We start from the raw sequence: 25,686 nt of genomic DNA, 5'->3' as shown, positions 1-25,686 counted from the left end.
CAAGCCCACAGCATCCCAAGTGGTGCCCCTTGTCCCTGAGAGGACTCAGCATAGGAAAGAACAGGATACTGGCCATGGGTACCTGAGGTGTGTACCAAAGGAAGCAAATCAACGAGCCCAGACCCTCGCATCTTCCCCTATATAGAAAAGCACTAACTTCTTTAGCTTGAGATATCTGGTTCTTTTTACTTGGCAGTAATCTTTTTTTTTTTTTTTAAATCTTTCAATGATTTCAGGTTGATGTTTCAACTACCTGACTTTTGTTGCAAAGCTCTTGTAGATTCTGGCTCTTCCCTTTCGTCTTCAGAGTAGTCTCTCATACCTATCTGAGAGACTGCCCCCTGTGCTTGAAGTCCTCAGGAAGTCAGCCAAATAAAACATAATTCTTAACTTTTAGGTTGTGCATTCTTTTCAGTTGAAAGTTTTGGTGACCAATTATGAATGGACTAAGGCCAGACTTCTCTCTTTCACCTGAACTCTATGAGGAACTGGAGCTTGGTACCAGCAGAGCCTTCTTGCTCTTATTTGCCTTCCTTGAAGAGTCCGGATGAATTTGAGTGAAACTTTCTCCTGGTTCTTGGATCTCCCATTTGTTGGTTGATGATCCTGATTTTTAATTGGTGATATCTGATAGGTACCTGGTTCCCTAGTGGAAAGATATTGGGAGGGACCACCCCTAGTTAAAAGATGCTGGGGGTACCCAGTCAAAAGACACTATGGAAAGGGTAAACTCCCACAGTTGAAAGGTATTAGTTAAGTCTGGTTGAAAATACTGGGATTTGCTCAGTTACAAAGATACTGAGCTGTCAGAGCTGAGAGTTTAGGGGGGAGACTGACCTGTTGTCTTTCTTCAGATTGGCTACCTTAACAAGAATTTGTAGAGCTAGAAGTGAAGATATTACACAAGAGCTGTCAGTTCCGAAGAAAAGGACTCTCCTCCTGGCCAGCAAGGGCTTTCTTAGGTGACTGAGAAACTTGCAAGAGTGCTAGAGGCAAGTGCAGCTGTCCCTATAGGGAAACCCACTCATTTTAATTAACAACTTGCTTTGCAGGAGATTTGGGCTTCCCTAGTGGCTCAGCTGTTAAAGAATCTGCCTGCAGTGCAGGAGACCTGGGTTTGATCCCTGGGTTGGAAAGATCCCCCGGAGAAGGGAATGGCTACCCACTCCATTATTCTGACCTGGAGAATTCCATGGACTATACAGTCCATGGGGTCTCAAAGAGTTGGACACTACTGAGCAACTTTCACTTTCACTTCTGCTGGAGACACAAATAACTGGCCTCTCTGTGATCCAAGCATCCACCATGGTCTTATATTTAATACTACCAAAGGGAGACATAAATACTACCCTGAGACACATAGAAGGAGCTAAAAATGACTGCAGGGTAAAAACCTAGAGGAGTTAAGCTCACAAGCAGCATACTGGCCCATCACACAATTTCACTAGAAAATTTTACCCCTGACCAATCCAAGTTTAAAATGGGAGACAGGTTCTTTCAAAGAGAAAAATAAGTGGCATCAGAAAGCCAGCCTATAACTAACATACTAGCCAGATTCAGGTACCATACGTATCAATTTCATACTTACAAGTACCCACTTAATTGAAAATTAAAGTAAATCTTGCCCTGAACATGAATAAGGGGGCTCTTGTTGCATAAGCAGTGGTTAGAAAAGCTATCTTGATATAAACCCCCTTTCAAATATCTGATCTCAAAAAAAAAAAACAAAAAACAAAACACAAACAAAAGCCCTCTGCGGGAACCTGCATTTCTCTTCCTGTGCCTTTGAAATGTAAATGTTCTGATTTTCTTCAGCTAAAGTGTATGAGTTGAAAACGTGCTCTTTCCCATCCAAAAGATACACTTACAGTGTGCATTTGGCAGTCAATCATATACACTGGGATTATGAACAGTGATTTTTCTGACAGTACCAACTCTCAGGGGCTTTTGGACATCTTAAATTTCATTGCATCAGCCTGTACAATGTTGGTCTTTACTTCCTTAGACTATTTTGGGGAGTAAACTTTCTAGATCTTGTATAGGCAGCCTCATTCACACTTTCTTGTGGGGAAAGCTATCCCATCTCTACACTATTAAAATATATCTCACTAATGGCCAGACGATGGATCCTTTAAACTAGAAAAACTCTAAGTTGATAAATTTCTAGACAGCTGTCATTATAAGCAACTCTTTTATTGGTACCTATGAGGAAATTATCAGATCAAGAGGCAGAAAAAAATATATACCTAATTGTTAACTGAAGAACTTCCCTAGTTTAAAACAAACAACAAAAATCAGTTTAGGAAGACTTGTGTTTCCTCTTCCCCTTGGTGGTCTTACAGATGCTAATAAAAATATTAGAATAATAGTATTAATTGTTTGATTAATAGGAAAATAAGAAAAAAAATGAAGGAAAAGTCTAGAGAGTTTTTCCCAATAAGGTAGGAATTTTAAGGGGACTTATCTAAATGGATAAAGAAATCTTTGGATGGTTATTTTTAAATGGGTTAAATTTAAAGGACATTTATGAGATTAAAACAGAAGGTTTTAAAAAAATTTATTTGATACTATGCTACCTAAGGTTGAATGGGCCAAAGGGATCCCCTACTGTCCCCCAAGATTAAAGAGCCCCTATGGGCTTCCCTGATGGCTCAGATGGAAAGGAATACACCTGCAATGCAGGAGGCCTGGGTTTGATCCCCGGGTTGGGAAGATCCCATGGAGGAGGGCACGGCAACCCACTCCAATACCTATGGACAGAGGAACTTGGAGGGCTACAGTCTATGGTGTCGCAGAGTTGGACACCACTGAGTGACTAAGCATAGCACATATACGTATATACATATACACACACGCATATATATATACATACATATTTAAAAGGCTAGAAAAATTTACACTGAGATATCTGGCCAGTGATTACTTGGGGCAATGATTAGGCCAATTAATCCAATTAAAAGATTGACAAAAGTACCTGAGTCCCTTGGCTCAACCCTTCTCGGAGGACACCAGAGCCTTTTATACAAAATAGATAAAACAGTTAAGAAATAAAAGAAAGGACACCTCCTAGAACTTGTAAACCCAAGACTTGTTGATTGGATCTTAATGAAAACTAAAGTTGAAGGTATAAAGGTTGATAGAATTGAGATAAATGTTGTAAAAAGTGGTGTATTTAACTGAACTTTATATAAAATGGTTACATCTCTCTTGCTTAATTATTTTGTGGGCTAGACATGTTTCACTGGGAAATATTTCACCTGCATAAGACAGGGAACACAGGAAATATTAATTAAACATACTAAAGGAAACCAATAGCGTTACCTGAGGCATACAATATAAAGTAAAAACTGGCAACTAATATTCAGGGGCTAATAAAACAAAATTAGTGATTTTGCTCTGGGTTTAACTTGTGCACTCAGAAAGAGAGCCTTGTTGAATTACCTTATGCAAGATTTTGAAGGCATGATAAATTAAAACCTAAATTTGAAGAACATAAAACTCTCAAATTTCAGTTTAGTTGGTAATCTTCTCATTGAAAAGTGAATTAAAGAAAATATAGTTGAGCAAATCAATTTTTAATATTATTTAGGTGACAAACCAATTCTTTGGGGAATTAAAAGCAATTGTCTTTATTTTTCTAATCTCTATAAATCAGAAATGTAAATACAGTCCACAAGGACTTTAGATTGAGCCTAATTAGCCCAATCAAATAGAACCTAAAACCAAAGGGACAAAAAAGAGGAAAAGTGGCCTTTTTAAACTCAAGTTACAGAAAAGTCCCCCTCAGACAAAATCTAATTCATAGCCTCCTTTAGATTTTATCAAGGACAAATACAAATCTTGAAAGTCTTTCCCACAAGTAGTAAAGCCTTAGTTATCTAAGTAAGCACATTTAATTTATTCCAACTGTTACTTGTAAACTTGTAAGTTTTCCTTATGATGCCTGATTTGTAAGTTTTTAAAGTGAAGCTATGAGATCTATAGTTTTGTCTATTTGTTACTGAATACAAGCTTGCTTTGCTAGCTGCAGGACAGGCCAATAAATTGGGAGACAAGATACTGAGACAAGGAATAGTGACTTTATTTCGAAAGCCAGCAGACCGAGAAGATGACTGACTAGTGTCCCCCAAAACCATCTTATCAGGGTCTGGATGCCAGTTTCTTTTATAGAACAGAGAAGGGGAGGAGATGAGGAAATAAAATAAAAAGACCATTAGTCTTGCAAAAATATCTCTTGGCTTGGCCAACATCGGGAGAGGATGTATTAATTTCTTCTTTTCTGTAGCCATTCTCAGGCAGGCAGGGTTAGAAAGTCTCCCTGTGAGCTGAATAGAGGCACTTAGGTCAGAGTGACAGGTTCCCTGAGGCAAGTCATTATGTATGCTTACAGCTAGCATCCTTTCAGTGATTATACTAACAAAAGCAATGAAAAGCAAAGGTTAAAGTAAAAGAAACAGATCCAGCATGGAGTCAGGTTTTGCTCTTCCATGTTAGAGGGCTTCGAAAAAATTCTTTCAAGGTGGTTGATCCAGCTTTTGTTTTCCTGTCCCGTTTTTTCCTGATTGAATATCAGACATGATGGCTGGAGCTCAACAGCTGTATCATTATCATAAAGATGAAAGCCCCGACCTATGGGGTAGCAGAAGGAAGAGCTGGAAGGATCCCCCAAGTCAGTGTAATGATCTACCTCTGCACTTTTCATTGTTTAAGCGACTATTTTTTTGTGTGTGATCTGTGCTACAACCAATCACAACAGTAACTGGTAGCATTTATCAGAGGCTTTAGTCTGGTTTGACATCTGATGAAAAGGCAGGCTGGGGAGTGTCATTGCGTTGGGCTCACCTGGATGCCTCTGGTGTGCTGCAGAGCTGCCCTGGGTCTCCGTCAGTTGGTTCCCAATGGATTCTGCAGTGGGGCAGACTTTATAGATGGTGAGTGACTCTATTGCTGGGGAAGACGTGGCACTGAGTGATGGACTTCTGGAAAACTGATGAGAAGCCCTTGACCTCACCATGTCCATCCAATACCTCCAAAGTAAATTTTCCTGCATGGAAGGCCCCAGGGGATTAAGGGGATTAGTGAGTCACTTAAGCAATTTAATGGATGTGTCAATAATATATTTGGAACTGTACATCATGAATGTCACCATATGCAGAGGTGCGGGGAACATGGAGAGCAACCAAGAGGGCTGGGAGACTCTGTTCATGATTCATTCACATTCCTGTCCTGCTTTGAGCCATTTTCCTCATCTGTATCATGAGTGAGGTGGACCCAGGGACTGTGAGGGAGGAAGTCTCTGAGTGGAAGCAAGGGAGAGGGTACTTTTGCTTCCATCTGCTGCAGGGAGGAAGACAATTCTGACTCCATGTTGGAAATTGTTTCTTTGACTTGCTTTTCATTGCTCTTGTTATTATCAGTTGAGTTCAGTTCAGTTCAGTTGCTCAGTCTTGTCCGACTCTTTGCAACCCCATGGACTGCAGCACCTCAGGTTTCCTTGTCCATCACCAATTCCTGGAGCTTACTCACACTCATGTCCATTGAGTCGGTGATGCTATCCAAGCATCTCATCCTCTGTCGTCCCCTTTTCCTCCCACCTTCAATCTTTCCCAGCATCAGGGTCTTTTCCAATGAGTTAGTTCTTTGAATCAGGTGGCCAAATTGTTATTTGTTATTATAATCATTGTTATTACAAAATTAAAATCATTGTTATTATAAAATTGTTATATAAAAATTATTATAATCATACTTAATAGCTTGCCTCAGAGGACCCTATCCTTCTGATAACTAAAGTGCCTTTGTTCAGCTCATAGAGAGAGAATTTGTCCCTACCCACTTGTGAACTGAAGAGATTAACACACCTTTTCCAAAGGCTGGCCATTCCTTTGGAGATGTTTTTCAAGGTTGAAGACTATTCCACTTCACTTCCTCATTGCCACTCCCTCTCTAGTCTACCTGTTGACTTTAGTTGCTCATAGCTTTTCCTCTGACTATACAAAAGCAGCTGGCGCCCAGACCCTTACAAGATGGTTATTTTGAGGCACTAGCTTGCCATCTTCTTGGTCAGCTACTTTCTGAATAGAGTTATTTTCCTTGTCTTAGCACTTTGTCTCTCAGATTCGTTGGCCTGTTGTTCAGTGAGCGGAGTGAGCTTGTACTCCTTAATGCATCCAAGGAATCTTGTGCTCTAGACTGGCTCTGCCCATTCCTTGCTGTTTGACAGTGGGCAGCTCCCATGCCTTTCCTGGGCTTCAGTCTCCCCATCTGTAATAACAGTAGCTGACACTGACAATTTTCACAAATGTTTGTGGAATCCTCCTTGAATCCTTATAATATAAAAACTTTCATTAGTCCCATTTTACAGATGAGGAAACTAAGACTCAAGAGAGGAAAAATTTTGCTCAAGATCACAGAGCTAGTCTACTGCGGAGTCAAGACTTCAATCCAGTTCTGCCTTATGCAAAAGCTTATCACCTTGACATCACATCACAAATTCCTCTTCTTAGAGCAGAGCTGAAGCCTCCTTTTTGGGTAGGGGTAACAGCTCTCTGTTGCACCGAGAAGGAAGGCTTACTCCTTAAGGCCCCGAGGACAAACGCGCTCCATCATTTGTTCCAAATGCTGGCACCACCTCCTTCAAGCCTTAGTTTTGAACTTGTGTTAAAATGTGTATTTCAGGTTGTTTAGAGAATCCATGTTTTTAAAGAAATATTTAAAATATAGAAATATGGAAGACAGTGTCTCTATTTAGAGCTAAGCCCTGCTAATACTTTGATTCATTTCCCTCTAGTCTTTGTCCTGTGAGATAGATGTAGACAGAGATGGAGAGACACGATCAGGGTTTGTGGCAGGTCCTATCCTCTTTGTGGCAGGTCCTCTGGAAGGGAGAACTTAGGGATCTGCTTCCTCATCTCCCACATTAAGTCATGTAACCATTCTGGGCAAAGATCAGACAGTCTCACGGAATCTCAGCCAAGGGGCCCTTGTCACGCTGATCTCCACCAACCATCCCCAAATGCACCTGAAGTTCTCTGCTGCTTACCTGTTGTTTCCCTGGCATGTCCCTCCTGCCTCAGGGCCTTTATTCAAGCTGTTCCTGTGGCCTGCCTGGAAGATAGCAAATGATCCATAAAGAATGAATGATTCAATCCTTGTAATCTTGCTTTATTTATTTATTGAAGTATTCTGTAGTTGTTTAACAATGTTGTTTAGGTTTCAGGTGTCCAGCAAAGTGATTTAGTTATACATACGTACATACATGAAAGTGAAAGTGTTAGTCGCTCAGACGTGTCAGACTCTTTGTGACTCCATGGACTGTAGCCTGCCAGGGTCCTCTGTCCATGAACTTCTCTGAGAAAGAATACTGGAATGAGTAGCCATGCCCTCCTTCAGGGGATCTTCCCGACCTAGGGATTGAACCTGGGTCTCTCATGTTGTAGGCAGTTTCTTTACTATCTGAGCCAACAGGGAAGCCTCATATACATATATACATACACATATATATTCTTTTTAAAATTATGTATTTATTTATTTATTTTTGGCTACCTTGGGTCTTCATTGCTGTGTGTAAGCTTTCTCTCATTGCAGAGCATAACCTCAGTAGTCGTGGCATGCGGGCTCTAGATTGCAGGCTCATTAGTTGTGGCATGTGGACTTTGCTGCCCCGTGGCATGTGGAATCTTCCCAGACCAGGGATTGAACCTGTGTCCCCTGCACTGGCAGGCAGATTCTTAACCTCTAAACCACCAGGGAAGTCCTATAAATTCTTTTTCAGATTCTTCCCCCTTATTCTACAATATATTGTGTATACTTCCCTGTGCTATACAGTAGATCTTTGTTGATTATCTATTTTATATATAGTAGAGTGTGTATGTTAATCCCAACCTCCTAACTAAAATCTTGCTTAATTTCACCATAAGTAAGAAACTGTTTTAGATTTCCTTGCTAGAAATTAGTTTCTCTCTTATTCCAAGGCTAGACATTTGTCCCTCTGTTCAACCCTAGGTCTGAGTACATGAACTTCTTCCACTTATTGTCAGGTCTTAGAGGCTGTATCTAATTTTACTCTCTTCCCAGACCTGTGCTTTGTACTGTGTACACCACACCTTATTACATCCTCTCCAAACCCTGTGAGGTGTTGATGCTGTATTACTCACATTATAGGCAAAGAGATTGTGATCTGAGAAGCTGAGCAATGTGCCTCTAGCCTCTGGAAGAGTCAAGATTCACAGCCAGGAGGCAGACCCCAGAGCACTTAAGCATGATTCAGTTTCATCTAGTACATTTTCTACCTACTGATACATGTTAGAGCCGGAACGCCATTCTGACATGGGTCTTTGGAAAGCAGAGCTCCCAGTAGATGTTTCAGCACGGGCCACCCACCAGAACATCACTGCACAATTCTTTGTTACATAACGTGAATCAGGAAGCCCAGGTGAGGAGGCTGAAAGGGGAGGCAGTGGTCAGGTTCTAGGGGAAGCACAATGCCAGACTTGGATCCTCTACCCTGGAAGTTTTAATTTTTAATAGACTTTATTTTTAGAGCAATTTTATGTTCTCAGCAATACTGAACAGAAAGGGCAGAGAGCTCTTATATACTTCCTTCCCCTCCACCCCCACAGCCTCACCTGTAATTGATATCCTCTACCAGAGTGGGACATTTGTCATAATGATGAACCTACATCATCATCACTCAAAGTTTACATGAGGGTTCCGTCTTGGTCTTACACCCTCTGTAGGTTTTGACAAATGGGTAAGAATGCTTCTCTGCCACTATAATATACAGACAATTTCGCTGTGCTAAAAACCCTCTGCGCTGTGCTGTGCTTAGTCGTTCAGTCATGTCCAGCTCTTTGTGACCCCATGGACTGTAGCCCACCAGGCTTCTCTGTCCATGGGGATTCTCCAGGCAAGAATATTGGAGTGGGTTGCCACGCCTTCCTCCAAGCGATATTCCTGACCCAGGGAATGAACCCAGGTCTGCTGCATTGCAGGTGGATTCTTTACCATCTGAGCTACCAGGGAAGCCCAAGAATACTGGAGTGGGTAGCCTACCCCTTCTTCAGGGGATCTTCCTGACCCAGGAATTGAACCAGTGTCTCTTACATTGCAGGTGGATTTTTAACCAGCTGAGCTACTAGGGAAGTGCCCAAACCCCTCTATGCTCTGCTAATTCATCTCTCTCTCCCTCTTAACCTCTAGTAACCACTGATCCTTTTACTATCTCCTTAGTTTTCCTCTTCCAGCATATCACATAGTTGGAATCATATAATATGTAACCTTTTGGTAGGCTTCTTTCATGTCATCATATGCATTGAAGATTCCTCTGTGTCTTTTCACGACTCCATAGTTCATTTCTTTTCAGGGCTGAATAATATTTCATTGTCTGGATGTACCATAGTTTATTTATTTATTCACCTACTGAAAACAGGGGCTTCCCTGGTGGTTCCAATGATAAAGAATCCACCTGCAATGCAGGATACTTGGATTTGATCCCTGGGTTTGGAAGATCCCATGGAGAAGGGAACGGCTACCATCTCCAGTATTCTGGCCTGGAGAATTCCATGGATTATACATGGGTATAGTATAACCCATGAGAATTCCATGGGTTTGCAAAGAGTCAGACATGACTGAGTGACTTTCACACACACTGAAAGACATCTTGGTTGCTTCCAAATTTTGACGATTGCAAATAAAACTGCTATAAACATCCACATGCAGGTTTAGTATGGGCCTTTTATTGGGCACCATAGAGTGTGACTGCTGGATCATGTGGTAGGATATTCTGGAAGTTTTTATGAAGGTATAACATTTAATCCATGGGTACCATTGTCAGCCCAGTTTGCTCCCATTGGTGGCCATGTCTGCAGAGGCTCAGATGGATGGATAGTGTTTGCAGGACAACGGGGACAAGTGTTGACTTTGCCTGCGGCCTTAGATAAGAGCCAAAGGGAATGGCTTTGCTCCCTCTTCTGGAACCAAAGGTGTGGTCTTGCTCCTTCCTGCAACACTGGCTCCCTCCTAAGTGGGGGAGATCATAATGCAGGCCCCTGAGCCCATAAGCCCTGGCCCTGGAGCCTAGTCTGGGGCCCCAGGATGGCAAAGGCTCAGCATGAATGAGTCACAGGAAGGCCTTCTCTGGCTGTCCCTCTGTTATAAGCACCCCTTCCCTGAGAGGGAAGTCTGTCTGCAGCGCTGCCGTCTACCCCAACGGCTCCTGCCTTGGGTTGGACCTGGACCAGCCACAGCCTTTGTCATCTTTTAATCCACCTAGCAGAGGAAACTTCCTCAAACTAAGAGCTGAGATGGTCTCTGCTCTGCTCAGAAACCTTCCATTGCTCCCTAGTGCCTAACCTGGCTGCTAAGTCGCTTCAGTAGTGTCCAACTCTTTGCTACTCTATGGACTCTAGCCCTCCAGGATACCGTGTCCATGGGTTTCTCCAAGCAGGAATACTGGAGTGGGTTGCCATTTCCTTCTCCAGGGATCTTCCAGACCCAGGGATTGAACCCGCATCTCTTATGTCTCCTGCATTCACTGGAGGGGTCTTTACCACTATCGCCACCAAGTGACTAACCTGGTGGTTCTCAAAGTGGTCTGGGGGCTCCCAAATCCCTTTCCAGGGAATTTGCAAAAATTAATTTAAATACATTATTTGCCTCTTCATTCTCATTCTCTCACAAGTGGGGAGCAGAATTTTCTAGACACTTCATGACATGTGATTTTGAAACAGACTGAAGTCTTCTGAAGTCCAGAAGACTCTTACCACAGACCATGCTGGCTTTGAGAGGAACAGCTTAAGTCACCCTGAAATGCCCAGCAGAGAGCATGGCTTAGTTATGTAGTCAATCATCTTTCTTTTGAAAATCCATTTTATTTCTTGCATGAACATTTCAGCATCCTTTTCAGTTTTTACCACCTATGTTCAGTTTTTTCATCATTATGATTCTGGCTAAGCACAATTCTAAGATCTGTATTTTCACCCAGCTGTAAAGCACAAATATTTCCCAACATTTTTATTTTTTTTCAACATTCAAAAAATAGTATTGAATTGTAGTAACAATGAAGTCTCCTATTTTGGGACCTTGACTTTTCCACTGTGATGAGGTTTATTCTACCCACGTCTTAAGAGCAAATATCTAAAATAAAAGTGTCCATCTGCTGTCAAATATATGGGGAAAAGTATATACTCTCTCATCTTAGTGTAAATAGAAAGATCCGGTTTGGCAAATAAATTTGTGACGTGTTCTTGGAGCCATAAAATGTTCCAAGCCATACAGCTAATAATTCTGATCCTCAGATATTATCCTGAGGGAATTGGACAAACATTGGAAAGATCCAGCATTTACTTAACTGAATTAAGTCTCCAAAACAGACTGCACTGGAGTTTGGCACTCGAGTTTGTGGATGACTCAGAGGCCACTCAGGTTTTGCCGTCTTTCTTCCTATATATTCCCCTATGGCAGACAGCCTCTCACCTTCTCAAAGCATCCTCCTCTCCCCTGAATCCTCCCTCATGGGGTATCACTGCCTTTAGGAAAACTTCACTCCTCTTTGAGGTCTGGGCAGGGAGCCAGAGCTGGTCCTGGGGGTGCCAGAGTCACAGTAGTAGAACATTCTCTCACTTCTCCACCCACCCACTTTTCCCTGCATTGGCCACATCTGTCATCTCTGGGGCCCAGTGGCCTTGGCCCCACCACTCCATGCCCTGGCTTTACTCACCTCATCAGTTCCGTTCAGTTGCTCAGTCGTGTCCAACTCTTTGCGACCCCATGGACTGCAGCACACCAGGCTCCCCTGTCCATCACCAACTCCCTGAGCTTGCTCAAATTCATGTCCATCGAGTTGGTGATGCCATCAACCATCTCATCCTCTGTGGTCCCCTTCTCCTCCCACCTTCAATCTTTCCCAGCATCAGGGTCTTTTCCAATGAGTCAGTTCTTCATATCAGGGCGCCAAAGTTTTGGAGCTTCAGCTTCAGCATCAGTCCTTCCAATGAATATTCAGGACTGATTTCCTTTAGGATTGACTGGTTTGGTCTCCTTGCAGTCCAAGGGACCCTCGAGTCTTCTCCAACACCACAGTCTTCTCCATCACTCAACTAGGCCAACACAATTGGCCATAGCCCATCACTCACGTCCTTGAGTGCCTGGTATCTGGCCCTGGCTACTGGAAAAGAACGACAAGTCTCCCACATCCCCCAAATCCTGTGTTGCTAGAATTTTCCTGTTCACCACCCACTTATCTGTCTTGGAGATAATGTCTGATTGTGTACGATCAAAAAGAGGTTCATTCACTCATGGATTCATTGAACACTGGTTAGTGCCTGTATTACATCTGGTCCTTTACTGGACACTGGGGTTGCTGAGAAGACAGAGGTACTGGCCCTCAAGGAGCTCACAGGCTTGTGGGGCAGAGATGAATAAGGAAAGTGAGAGAGTGATGTCACCAAATGGAGACATGGTTCACTTCTGACTTTGCTTCTGTCACAAGAACAACTAACAATGATTCAAGAACAAGACACCACTGAGAGGATCCTAGTGAAGCTGAAGCACCCTCCACAACATGGAGAATCAGGACAGACTGTGTTAGAAGGGTAAGAAGGAGCTCCACATTGCCCTCCTATAGGCCAGCACAGCACCACGTGGAGAGGTCTCCTCTGAGCCTCCAAAGGAAAAGAGAACTCTGGGGACAACCAGAGCCTCCTCAGCCTTGGGGTCGATTTGGGGGATGCCTTCATTCTTATTTCACAGCATGGGGACTGCCGGGGAATCTATGAAGTCTCAATCACTGGGAAATTGACTGCTGGAGAAGGGGGAGGAAATATTGCATGCTCAATCGTGACTGAATCTTTGTGACTACATGGATTGTAGCCCACCAGCTTCCTCTGTTCAGCAATGAAGTGAGTGAGTGAGTGAGTGAGTGAAGTCGTTCAGTTGTGTCCGACTCTTTGCAACCCCATTGACTGCAGCCTGCCAGGCTCCTCCATCCATGGGATTCTCCAGGCAAGAATACTGGAGTGGGTTGTCATTTCTTTCTCCAGGGGATCTTCCCAACCCAGAGATTGAACCCACATCTCCTGTGTCTCCTTCATTGGCAGGCAGTTTCTTTACCACCGAGTCACCTGGGAAAAGGGGAAGGGCTGGCAAAAACAGCACATGGATCCTGGCAGACCAAGTTCATACTTGCAGCATCCAAGTAGTCACCATAACCAGTGGTTTTGTCCATCTGCAGAACCAAGTTGGGGGTGCACTCTGATGAGGGAACTTGGCCAGGAGCAGTTCTGCTTGATTCAAATCCTCAGACAAGGAGTTTTACTGGCCCCAGAGCTCAGTTTGTCCATGCACAGGCAGGGAAGGGAGTCCTAGCTCCAATTGCTGAGGAGAGTGTCTTCTGGCCCCATCTGGCAACTCCTGGAACTTGTGCTGCGCAGCTGGAACCTAGAGAAGGGCAGGCAGAGCCCAGAGTTTGCAAAGGAAAGGTAGTGACTCTGTTCACTCAGGAAACTTGGGGGTGTGGATTGGTTTGACTTTAGACAACAAACAAAAAGTTTTACCAGCTTTAGAGCTGCTTCTCCTACTGTACCTGGGCAGGGAACCTAATTGATAGCCCCTTTGATAGGGGCTTCCCTGGTGGCTCAGATGGTAAAGAGTCTGCCTGCAGTGTGGGAGACCTGGGTTCGATTCCTGGGTTGGGAAGATCCCCTGGAGAAGGAAATGGTAACCCACTCCAGTAATCTTGTCTGGAAAATCTCATGGATGGAGGAGCCTGGCAGGCTACAGTGCATGGGGTTGCAAAGAGTTGGACACAACTGAGCAACTTCACTCACTTCATTGCTGAACACAGCCTTCAGCCAGTTTAGCTAGGGAACCTACCCAGAGCACACAGGAAGTTGTGTCACCCATTCAACACTCCCAAGTACAGAGGCATTTGAAGAGAGCACAGTTCCTGGCTTCCCTTGTTTGCAGAGCAAAACTGATGGCCTCATATGACCAGGGAATTCAGTGCACATGCAGGCTTACCAACAACAAGCTGTATAGATACTGGGTCCTGTCCTGCTGTATCTCATACTACAAATAGTATCAAGTCTTAACCATCTAGTAAGGCTGGCCAGAGAATCCAGGCAACCTTAGAGCCCATCCTACAGCCTCACCAAGGTAGGAAATAAGCCAGAAGTCCTATCCAGCTGTCTTCATGCAGAAGCACACCCCCCCATCCCCATCCTCAGAGCTCAAACAGTTGCCTCACCCCAACCATTATTATGCCCAAGGACACTCAGTTGTGTTTGACTTTTTGCGACCCTGTGGACTGCTGCATGCCAGGCTTCCTTGTCCTTCACCATCTCCCGGAGTTTGCTCAAACTCATGTCCACTGAGTCGGTGGTGCTATCCAATCATCTCATCCTTGGTCATCCCTTTCCCCTCCTGCCTTCAATATTTTCCAGCATCAGGGCCTTTTTTTAATGAGTCTAAGGAAGTTTAGCAAACTGTAAGAAAACACAGACAACTAAATGAAATTAGGAAACCAATGCATGAATAAAATAAGTTCAATAAGGAAATTGCAATCATAAAAAAAAAAAACCACCCAGAAATCCCAGAGTTGAAAATACAATAATTAAATTGAAAAAAGTCTATGAAAAGTTTCAAAAGTAGATTTAACCATAAGGAAGAAAGAATCAGCAATCAGGAGGATAAGACATTAGAAATAAGCCAGTCAGAAGAACAAAAAGGAAAAAGAGTGAAGAAATTATTGATCTCTGTGTTGGAAAGATCCCCTGGAGAAGGAAAAGGCTACTCATTCCAGTATTCTGGCCTGGAGAATTCCATGGACTGTATAGTCCATGGGTTCACAAAGAATCAGATATGACTGATTGACTTTCACTTTCATGGAAATTATGGGACACAATGAAAAGAAATAATATTTTCATTATGGGAATTCCAGAAGGAGAGGAGAAAAAGGACAGAAAGTATATTTAAAGCCATAATATCTAAAACTCCTAAACTTGGGGAGAGAAATGGACATCCAGACCCATGAGATCCAAAGAACCCTAAATAGATGGAATCTGAATAGTTCTATATGAAGACACATAATAATTATATCCTCAAAATTCAAAGACAAAGAAAGAATTTTAAGAGCAGCAAGAGAAAAACCAGAAGTTACATACAAGGGAATCCCATGAGATGACTGGTGGATTTCCTAAAAGAAACTATTCTGACCATGAGAGAATGAGATGACATTCAAAATATTGAAAAAAGAACTGTCACCCAAGAATTCTATACCTGGCAAAGCTGTCCTTCAGAAACAAAGGAGGGATAAAGAAAACATAGAAATAAAGTTTCTTGACATGGTTCTTGGTAATGACCTTTGGATGCGATACCTAAAACACAAGGCAACAAACCAAAAAATAAACAAGGCAACTACACCAAACTAAAAATCTCTGCATAACAACAACAGTCAAAAAAACAAAAAACAACAGTAAAAAGAAAAGACAAGGCATGCTATTAAAAAAAAATTTACAAACCATATACCTGATAAGGGGTTAATAGCCTAAATATATAAAGAATGCAAACAACTTAATAGCAATAAAAGAAAAAACAGCGACATGAGCTATTTTGTTCACTGTTGTATCTATAATTACTAGGAGTTTCTTAGCACACAACAGATGCTTGGTAAATACTTACTGAATGTATACACGCACACATGAATGAAAAATCCAATTGACTGGTATACTGCCCCAAATGGTTGTCTAAGCTAACTCAAATATAAACTACAAAAATTGTGCTCTTATACTAGTTATTCCATACTGAGGATAAATATGTGGTATTTAATGATAAAATATTTTTAGGAAGTACTTAAAGGTGGATCATTTTTTTCAAAACATCAGCTTTTATAATGAGAAGAAAAAAAGAAAAACAACAACACAAGAAACAAAACAAAAAATGAAAAATGAGAAAAGGACTTGAATAGATATTTCTCCAAAGAAGATACATGAAAGACCAACAGTTACATGGAAAGATGCTCAACATCACTAGTAACTAGGGAAATGCAAGTTAAAGTCACAAGGAGATATCATTTAATGTCTGTTCGAATGATCATCCTCAAAATGACAAGATAATAAATGAGGTTGTGGAGAAAGGGGAACCCATGTGCATTTGTTGGTAAGAATATAAACTGGTGTAGCCACTATGGAAAACAGTATGGAAATTCCTCAAAAAATTAAAAATGGAATTATTATGTGATCCAGCAATTCTACTTCTGGGAATATATCCAAAAGAAATTAAATCACTAACTCGAAAAGATGTCTGCTCCCCTATGTTTATAACAGCATTATTTATAATAGCCAACACACAGAAACACTTGTGTTCATTGGTGGATGAATAAATGAATAAGTTATAGTATATATACACAATGGAATATTATTTAGTCATTAAAAACAAGGAAATCCTACTATTTGTGACAACATGGCTGGACCTTGAAGGAATTATGATAAGTGAAATAAGTTAGACAGGGAAAGACCTATACCATGTGATATCACTTATGTGTGGCATCTAAAAAAAACCCCCACCAAACTCATAGAAAAACAGATCAGACTTATGAATATCAAAGGAGGAGGGTGAGGGAGAGGCAAATGGAGGAAGATGGCCAAAAGATAGGAACTTCCAATTCTAAAATCAATGAGCTCTAGGAATGTATTATACAACATGGCGACTATACCTAACAGTGATGTATGATACACAGGAAAGTTAAGAGAGCAAATCCTAAGAGTTCTCATCACAAGGAAATATTTTTTTCTTTTTTTCTTCTTTTCTTTTTATTGTATCTGTATGAGAAGATGAATGTTAGCTGAACTTATTGTCATAGTCCTCTCATAATACACATAAATCAAGCTATGGCATTCAACTTATTTCAGTTGAATGTCAATTATTGCTCAATAAAAATGGAAAAAAGGATTTAAAAAGTGTAAACTATAATAATGAGAGCTGACGCTTCCTGAACCCTCTGTCTGTATTGGACAATAATGACAAGGTAGCTTGTTTAGACCTCCCAGTTGCAAAATATGACCTCTTATTTTGGGAAACATTGAGGAGTGGCCCCCATTTAGCTGGGAGACAGCTCCTAAGCAGAGCTATGGGGCTGAGGAGGATTGAGAAGTTGGAGAGAGAGAAGGAATTGTAGATGGAACAGCATGCACTGGGTCAAGTGGGTGGCTGCCCAAAAGAAGTCTTGAATTTTGAGACCTTCTTGTATATTTTTTGTGGAAGTTGAGATAGTCACAAAACAGAGTCAGAGAGGAAAACTCTGATCTGTCTTCCATGGCCAGCAGGGGAAGAACCAGCTCTGGAGGAGACTGACTTCAAATGGAATCCAGCTTTGCCTCGGACCAGCTGTGTGGCATTGCTTCACCTCTCTGAGACTCAGTTACCCCAAGAACCATTCACTGCATTACTCAGTAGATATCAGAATTTAATGAGATACAGTGTCTCAACACTGACAGTAATCCCAGTGGGCAGAGCCTGACTTGTGCTCACCAGTGTCAGATCCTGGTAAAGCACTTTCCACTCATTGACTCATTTAAAACTCACAACAGCACAATGAGGGAGGTTTTACTGTTAATTCTGTTTGGCAGGTGAGAGAACTGTGGTTTCAAGAGTAACTTGGCTTGAGATTACACAGCTAGCAAGGGGCAGAGGCCAGGTAGCCAAGTTTAGCTCTGTCCAACCCCTCACCCTACACCTTGTCAGCAGTCCTGGCACAGCCTGAACTAAGGTCCACTTGGCAGAGCTGAGGAGAGATGGTTGAAGTCTCCCGTAGGCAGCCCCAGGGGCTCAAGGGCCCCCTGAGGTGATTTGACCTTGTGAGCAGCCTTCATCCGGTAGAAGCTCTTGGGTGAAGTAACCGCTCTTGCAGGCCTCTGTGTGACCCTGGCCTCTCATCCTTAGTCTCACACGAGGATGATGGTGGTTCTTCCCTCACAGAATTGCACAAAACACTTGAGATGGCTGCTTGGCCAAATGAGCAAAGGTTCCCTGGCCTTTTGGCAGGAAAGTCAGATGCTCAGATGCCCCCCTGGATAAGAGAGGCTGCGGGATCCTGAGGGATAGCCTGGATCATTCCTCCAAAGAGGTGATGCAGCAGTGAGTAAGGTGCATGGTCCTCCTTCTTCCAGGGCAAAGGGGAAACTGAGGGCTTGTGTGTTGGGAAGGAAGAGAGGGCCCGAGAAGACCTCATCAGTCCTGCTTAGAAGAGAGCAGGGCCAGGATGATGGGACCTGCTGGGGGCAGGGGAGAGGTGGCTGAGTACTGGGACCCAGGGTGTCACCTCTCTGAGCAAGTGGTCCCAGGACTACGGGTTTACATCAGAGTCCTGCCACTTGATGAATCACTTGTCCTCTATGAGCCTCAGTTTCCTCATCCATCCAGTGGGGACAAGAGCCATGTCTCCTGGCAGATGGATGTTGTGAGGAGGTCATGAGGTCGGATGTGCTGGTGAAGGCAGCCCTCCATCAAGGTGGTGGTGTAGCAGAAGCACAGAGAGGCCGTCTCCATGTGACCTCGGGTCACTTTCTTGCCCATCCTGGGCCTCAGGTTTTCCCTTTGTGAGATAAGAAGTTGCAGCTGGATAATCCCAAATGTCCCTTCCACCTTTGGATCCAGGTCTCTCCTGCCCCTAATGCTCATACCTCACCTCCCCCAAAATCTCAATAGAAGGAATGCAACAGGCCACATAGGAGATGCAGAAATGGCTTTTTATTGCTGGGGGTGGAGGGTGAGGAACACAGGATGTCCTGACTGTGAGAGGTGTCTTTTGACTGGGTTCAGTTGTCACTCCTGGGGGGTGGTGGCAGCACCAACCGTCCCAGAGGGAGATGGTACAGAGATTCAGTCACGTCCCTGGGAACCAATCTGGAAGAAGACCCCAGTGTGAGGCATGGACACCCTGGGTCCTTACCGGCTCCTGCATTCACCAGGCACAGCTACAGGAGTGCTTCCTCCCAAACCCTGCGAGCCCAGAGGCTCGGGGAGGGACTGGCACCTGTGGTTTGGGCTCTTTCTCTGGCACCTGGCACTGAACACTCCCCATCCCCTCACCCTCCCACCCCCTCACCTTAGCAACAATGGTCAATGTGAAAAGATTGATCAGGGCCCATGAAGAGCTAGGGTTCAGGGCTCAGTGTATGATCAGGATCAGGGATCAGCCTGAGATACAGGTCGGGTCTCTATCTGTGACCAGCATCAGGGCTCAGTCAACAACAGGGGATAAACTTCAGTCTGACTATTCCGGGCTTAGTCAGGGAGCAGTATCAAGTGCAGTCTGGGTGTGTGATTAAGGATCAGGACTCAGTGTGACTGATCAGGGCTCATTCTGCTGCTAGAGAAAGAAGAGAAGCCAAGCTTTGCTTCTACTTCTCCACAAGCCCCTGTTGGGGGGTGTTCATCTTCCCTCAGCCCCGGGCCTGGACCCTGGCCCTCACCAACAGGTGGGCATTGCAGCAATTTTCTTCATCTGCTCTCTTCAGTTTTGACTTCCACTTGGGTTTTCTGAAGTTCACCTGAAGGAAAAAAATGAGCAGCAGTTCTCAGGCTCTAGCACTGGAAGTGAAGTGAAAGTGAAAGTCTCTCAGTCCTGTCCGACTCTTTGCGACCCTATGGACTATACAGTCCATGGAATTCTCCAGACCAGAATACTGGAGTGGGTAGCCATTCCCTTCTCCAGGGGATCTTTCCAATCCAGGAACCGAACCCAGGTCTCCTGCATTGCAGGCAGATTCTTTACTAGCTGATCCACAAGGGAAGCTCCTAGCACTGGAAGCTGAATAGAAATCAGACACCAGCAGCTACCACCCTTCAGCAGGTCAGACTTGACAGCCACGGGACCTCTTGCATGTCACTCCATCTCTCTGAGCCTCAGTTAGTGCATCTGTAAATGGGTATGATGATATTACCCATCCCCACAGGGTCATCGCAAGGATCCAGTGAGATAGTATATAGGAAGCACAGAGGGATCACCCAAGGAACTGGGTCTGTGGCTATTTTCTAGAAGGACCACTTCTAGGACTCTGACACTGTCACTCACCCATTTGTGTTGCCCCGCAGACCCAGCAACCCCAGTCGTGCCAGAGACCCAAGTCAAGGAGAGCCCCCAGGGACTGGGGGTGAAGCTACAGCTCCTCATAAGAGGGGAACAGGAAGGGGCCGTGTTTATTAGCAATGCCTACTGGGCACTAGTGGTAAAGAACCTGCCTGCCTGTGCAGGAAATGTAAGAGACCCGGGTTCAATCTCTGGGTCGGGAAGATCCCCTGGAGGAGGGCATGGAAACTCACTCCAGTATTCTTGCCTGGAGAATCCCATGGACAGTGGAGCCTGGTGGGCTACAGTCTGTGGGGTCACAGAGAGTTCGACATAACTGAAGTGACTTTGCTCACATGCACTGAATATTAAGCTCTTTCTGATTTTTCTTTAAATCCACTCATCAGCTCAGCAGTGATTACAATCTCCTTTCACCTGGGAGGAGGCTGAGGCTCAGAGAGGTGGAGTCAGTTGACCACAGTCCCACAGTTGCTAAGAGCAGATCCAGGATTTGAACCCAGGTCTGGCCTGTCTCTTTCTCACATCATTCTGGGCAGCAGGTTCGGCCGGCCTGACAGAGGAGGGCAGTAGAGACCCCTCAGTCTGCAGGGACCCCTCCGGCCACACTCTCCAGACTTGCTCAGGACAATGGGTCCTGAGCTTCTCCAGGGTCTCCTGACCGGATCTGCAGGTGGGGTAGGCATAGAGCAGGGTGCCTGCCCCTTGGAATTCTGCAGAGGGAGCCCCCTCACCTCTTTCCCAGGCTGTGACTTACCGATGACTTCCTTAATAAAACTCACATCCAGGGAGTTGATGATGGTGTAGATTCGTGGGCACACCTGAGGGCCACAGGGAATCAGGTAGAGAGAGACACAGTAAGAGATGGAGAGAGGAAGGCAGGAAAGAGGTTGGGACAGGGAGGAATGGGAGGAGAGATGGGAGAGGAAGAGGACCGATCATTATCCACAGGGAACATCCTACCTGCCACCTGAAGAGATGCTCACTACTTGGGACCTTAGAATTTTTGAATCTTAGGATTCTAGAGCAATGGAAACTTAGAAGACCCAAATCTGAAAACCAGAGGACACTAGAATCCTAATATCTCAGAACATTAATATCCTAGGACCTTAAGAATCTAGATGGTGAATATCCCAGAACTCCATGCTCTAGAAACCTTGACCTTTGGAACACTAGAATTTTAAATGACGCTCTGGGAACCATAGAGCAGTGTTTCCCATGATTTTGTGTGCATACAATCCCCAGGAAATCTCATCAAAATGCAAATTCTTGGGTCAGCTGGACTAGGGTAGCACCCAAGAGTTTGCATTTATAACAAGTGCCCAGATGAGGTCAGTGCTGCTGGTCTGAGGATCACAGTTTGAACAGTAATCCTCCAGTTCAGTAAATCACAGAGCCACCTGGAGGATTTCTTTTCTACAACCTGAGATTCCCAGTTCCCTTCCAGAGTGACTAATTTAGAATCTTTAGGATTTTCTGGTACATGGTACATATGAGGGTGTACATGATGCACAGTAAATTTACTTATAGTATGTATAGTTTTTTTATTTAAATAAATTACATGAAATTGTGTTAAATAAAGAAGAATGTTGCTAAAACGCCTACTGGCCATGCATGCGTATGGCAAATTGTTTAAGTGTGGGACCCAGTGAATTTAGCTAATGTCAGGCCCCTGCTCACCTCCTCCACAGGCCAGGAGGGGAGGCAGCAGTTGACAGCCCAAAGTGAAGTAGGTCCCTCAGAAATGAAGGTGTCCAGAGAGTATAGCCTGCCTAGGAATGTCACACCTGCCCCCCACCAGGCCTGGCTCTGGGTCCCCAGGAGAGGAGGACTCACCATGTACTGCATTACGAAGGTCTCCACCTCATTCACAAATGTGACAGTGATGTTGTTGATTTCCTTGAGTGATCCAAAGGGGCTAGAGAAGAAAACAATAAAGATCAGTGAAGCTGTCAGAGCAGCCAAGCCGGAGCAGTGGGAAGAGGGCGGGAGATAGTAGAACACCTTAAAGTCAGGTGACTTGAGCCTCTACCCAGGGGCATCAGCACTTAGAACCCCATGGCTGACTTGTAGCTCAACCCAAGAGCTCAAGAGAATCTCATCAGAATCTTGAGACCTGATACATCATCTCTCTATTCATCTGTTCATCTATCCATCCTTTCACTCATTCATTCAACACATATTTATACAACACCAACTATGTGCCAGGAACCACGCCAGACTGTGAACACAGGGATGAGCAAAACACAAGCAGCTTCCAACCTGGTACCAAATATGAAACAAGTTTTCCTAAGGCTGGCTCCTTCCCATCTTCAGCCCCCAGCATAACTGTCACCTCCTCAGGGCAGCCCTCCCTGACTGCTGCTATGGAGGGCTTTGTGTCATAGTCCCTTGTTAAGTGTGCTGCTCTGCCAGGGATGATTGCCATCTGACATTTTCCTTGTGGGCTGTTTTGGATTGAATGCTTGTCTTTTTGTCATTCCCTTAAGAGAATAAGCTCCATGAGAACAACTTCCTTGCCTACAGTCACCAATACATTCTCCAGAGCTCAGAATGGTGGCTGCCTAGCATGGAGGAGATGTTCAACACATTTTTGACTGAAGGAATAAATGAAATAAACCTACAATTAAATATATAATGACAATTGGCGGCAGGTATTCAGAAGGGCAAGAGCAGATTCTTACAAGAGAGAAGAGGAGGAACTTTGTTTTAGACCCTGAATGATGAGAGATTCATTGATGTGGGATGGGGGATAGGTGTTCTAGGAGCCAGAGCAACACACACACAGGTCTCGAGGTAGACGGAGTTTATCTGAAGCACAGAGCAAAAGCTAGTTTGTCTAGGGAAGGGTGGGCAAGGTGGAGAGCACAGTGATATGAGGGTGGATCCAGATCAGGCAGAGCCTAGATGGCGCTGGGGAGGGCTTGGGATTTTACCCAAAGTGGAGAGAGAAGCCCCAACAGGGTTTGGAGCAGAAGAGTGGAATGCCGTTTTACAGATACGGACACTGAGACCCAGAAGGCAGGGTGGTTTCCCTGGGGCTATAGGCTAGGCAGTGTCCAGCAGGGCTCAGGCATTTGGATTTACATCTCAGTCTTTCCAAGTGATGGTAGGCTGCATAGGCTTTCTTTGGTTCTAGGCGTCTTTAGGCAACCTGTGATCAGATCCCTTGTTGGTGCAGGATGGATTGACATCTGCTCATGGCTCAGCCTTGTTCCCTACCAAGAGCAACCTGCCCCAGCCTTCAGCTTCCAGACCACTTGTCCTCTCCCAGCTGTGACCAGGGTCAGCCTTTCTCCTTCCACCCTCTTCCCTGGGCTAAACCTGCTCTTTCAAACACACTGTTTCAGATGTAGATTTTGTGAGTTGCCAGGGATCAGTGATTTAAATGGTGAGGATTCATTTTGGGAATTTCTCAGTGGGTGGAGAATGATTTGGGGACAATCGGAAATTAGAGCCCATGGTAAGCATTTGCTACTTCTCTTGCCATCTCCTAACTGGAGGCAAGAAGGTAAACACAGTGAATTATTATTATTATTGAGAGACTTTATATAATAAGAAAAAGGTCAGGTCCTCAAGGAGACATAACAATGCTAAATGTGCATGTACTTAACAACAGAGACTCAAAAAGCATAAAGCAAAAACAGATAAAGCAGAAAGGTGAAATGTGCAAATTCAGTTATGATTGGTGAGGTCAACACTCCTGTCTGAGAAAGGGGGAGAACCAAGAGACAAAAAGTCAGCATGGATATTATTATTACTGAGAGCTTAGTATATGCCAGACTATATGCTAAACCACTTGCATTTGCTCATTTGGTTAACACAGTAGTCTATGAATTAGATATTACTATCATCCTCAGTTTAAAGATATGAAAACTTGAGCTCCTAGAGCTAAAATGATTACAAAACCACAAATTAGTGGCAAAGCTAATTTGACTCCAGGGTCTGACCTCTTCTTTACCATATTCTGCTCCCTCCCAGGTAAGGAATAGGGCTGAATTTATGGTTCCCAACTCCTCTGGGATCCCCACTCTTTTGAGATCAATGGATCTGACCTGTTCAGTGAGGGGAGTATGATCCTGGCTGGTATGTGGGTACATCCTCCAATGACAACAACAGTTTCAATGGTGATAGTTCTCTGGATGACCAAATTGAGGGTCAGGTCAATAACCGTGCCCAACAGAGGCCTGCAGGGAATAAGATTTACAGTGAACAGAGGTGGAGAAGTCGCTTCACATTGCCCCTGAGTCCCTTTCTCTGTGGACATTACATAGGATGTCTATGGGCAATGTTAATATTGTCTGTATTCTTTATGGAATCGACATTCTTACATTAGGAGTTTCTTCTCCTGGCCACATGGGTTGGGCTCATTTCAGATTTCATATAACACTGATGATTAAAATAAACATAATAGTTAACATTTCTTGAGCACAAATTCTGTGTTAGGTATTTTTAAAAAGTATTTTACCTGGATTAACCCATTTAATCATGACAGCAATACCAAGAAGGAAAAGTCTATTACTATATCTATTTTCAGAACATAGAAACACTTGGTATAGAGAGGTTAAATAGTTATTCCAAGATCTCATAGCTAATGAATAATTAAATCATTAATTTATAATGAATGATTATAAATTCATTTATACTTAATGAAATTTATAAAAATTCCTACTTAATTTATAAAAACTCTTCTACACATCTTCATTTTCCTATCTCTTTGTATATAGAGAGTAATTAAAATGCTTAAAAATTCTGTTTTCCATATGATATTCTCATACCTTTTATTACATACTGTACATTACTATATGATCCATACTTGTCACTGCTATTTAAAGAGAATCTTGGAACACAAAATAATGTTGGAGAAAATTTTGCCAGAGTTATAAATGTTCATGTCTTCTCAATTTTCAAGTTTTATATTAGATAAGTGTTATGATTTTGGAAATATATTTCATGGGGGATTTAAAAAAGAATTGGTTGTCACCAATGTTTCTTAGAACATTTCAAAGGTAAGGATTTAGGAGTTGCAAAACCTCCTTATTTTACAGGTTGGGAGACCAAGGCAACAGTGTGGAAAAGTGCCTGATTCCAGATTGGAGATCTATTAGCCATACCGCACTGTCTCTCCCAAATCTCAAATTCTAATACATACTCACAGAGTCACGGTGACCCTAATGGTGATGGGGATCGTCACTTTAATGCCGTTATGAAATGGTTCGATTGTGATTGGCCCGACCTTGATGATACTGATTCTTAACCTGTGCAAAAACCACAATTCACTCTTGTTATTCCTCTTGGCAGCCATTGCTGGGCTCTTCTCTGTGCCAGCATTGTGCTGAACATTTGAGCCTCATAGACCTTGCCTGCTTTGGTCTTCATGAGAGCTGTGCTCAGGGTTTGGATTCTCTCCATTGGATGGCATGGCAGACTGAGGATCAGATAGCTGTGATTTCCCTCAAAACTCCAAGGAAGAATATGTGCCAGAGATGAATTTGTTTTTTAAAAAAATTTTAATGTAGTTGCTCTACAATGTTCTGTTAGTTTCACATGTATAGCAGAGTGATTCAGATATATACATACATAAATATAGATACAGATGTAGAGAT

General features: G+C 43.5%; 1 protein-coding gene across 1 annotated transcript in view; it reads right to left on the bottom strand.

Annotated features, from left to right (window-relative positions):
- The window catches only part of LOC133044294 (latherin-like), a 57,730-nt gene that overhangs the window by 11,636 nt on the left and 20,408 nt on the right, over positions 1-25,686 (bottom strand). Inside the window, exons 2-3 of the mRNA XM_061125691.1 lie at positions 21,917-21,998; positions 20,838-20,901 (exon numbers count right to left, since the gene is read on the bottom strand). Of these exons, the coding sequence (XP_060981674.1) occupies positions 20,838-20,901; positions 21,917-21,998 (146 nt within the window). The remainder of the gene's footprint in view (positions 1-20,837; positions 20,902-21,916; positions 21,999-25,686) is intronic.

The sequence above is a fragment of the Dama dama genome, chromosome 23 (genome assembly GCF_033118175.1).
Source record: "Dama dama isolate Ldn47 chromosome 23, ASM3311817v1, whole genome shotgun sequence".
NCBI classification, from domain to species: Eukaryota; Metazoa; Chordata; class Mammalia; order Artiodactyla; family Cervidae; genus Dama; species Dama dama.
The sequence above is the reverse complement of the archived record's forward strand: the minus strand, read 5'-3'. Positions and strand labels throughout refer to the sequence as shown.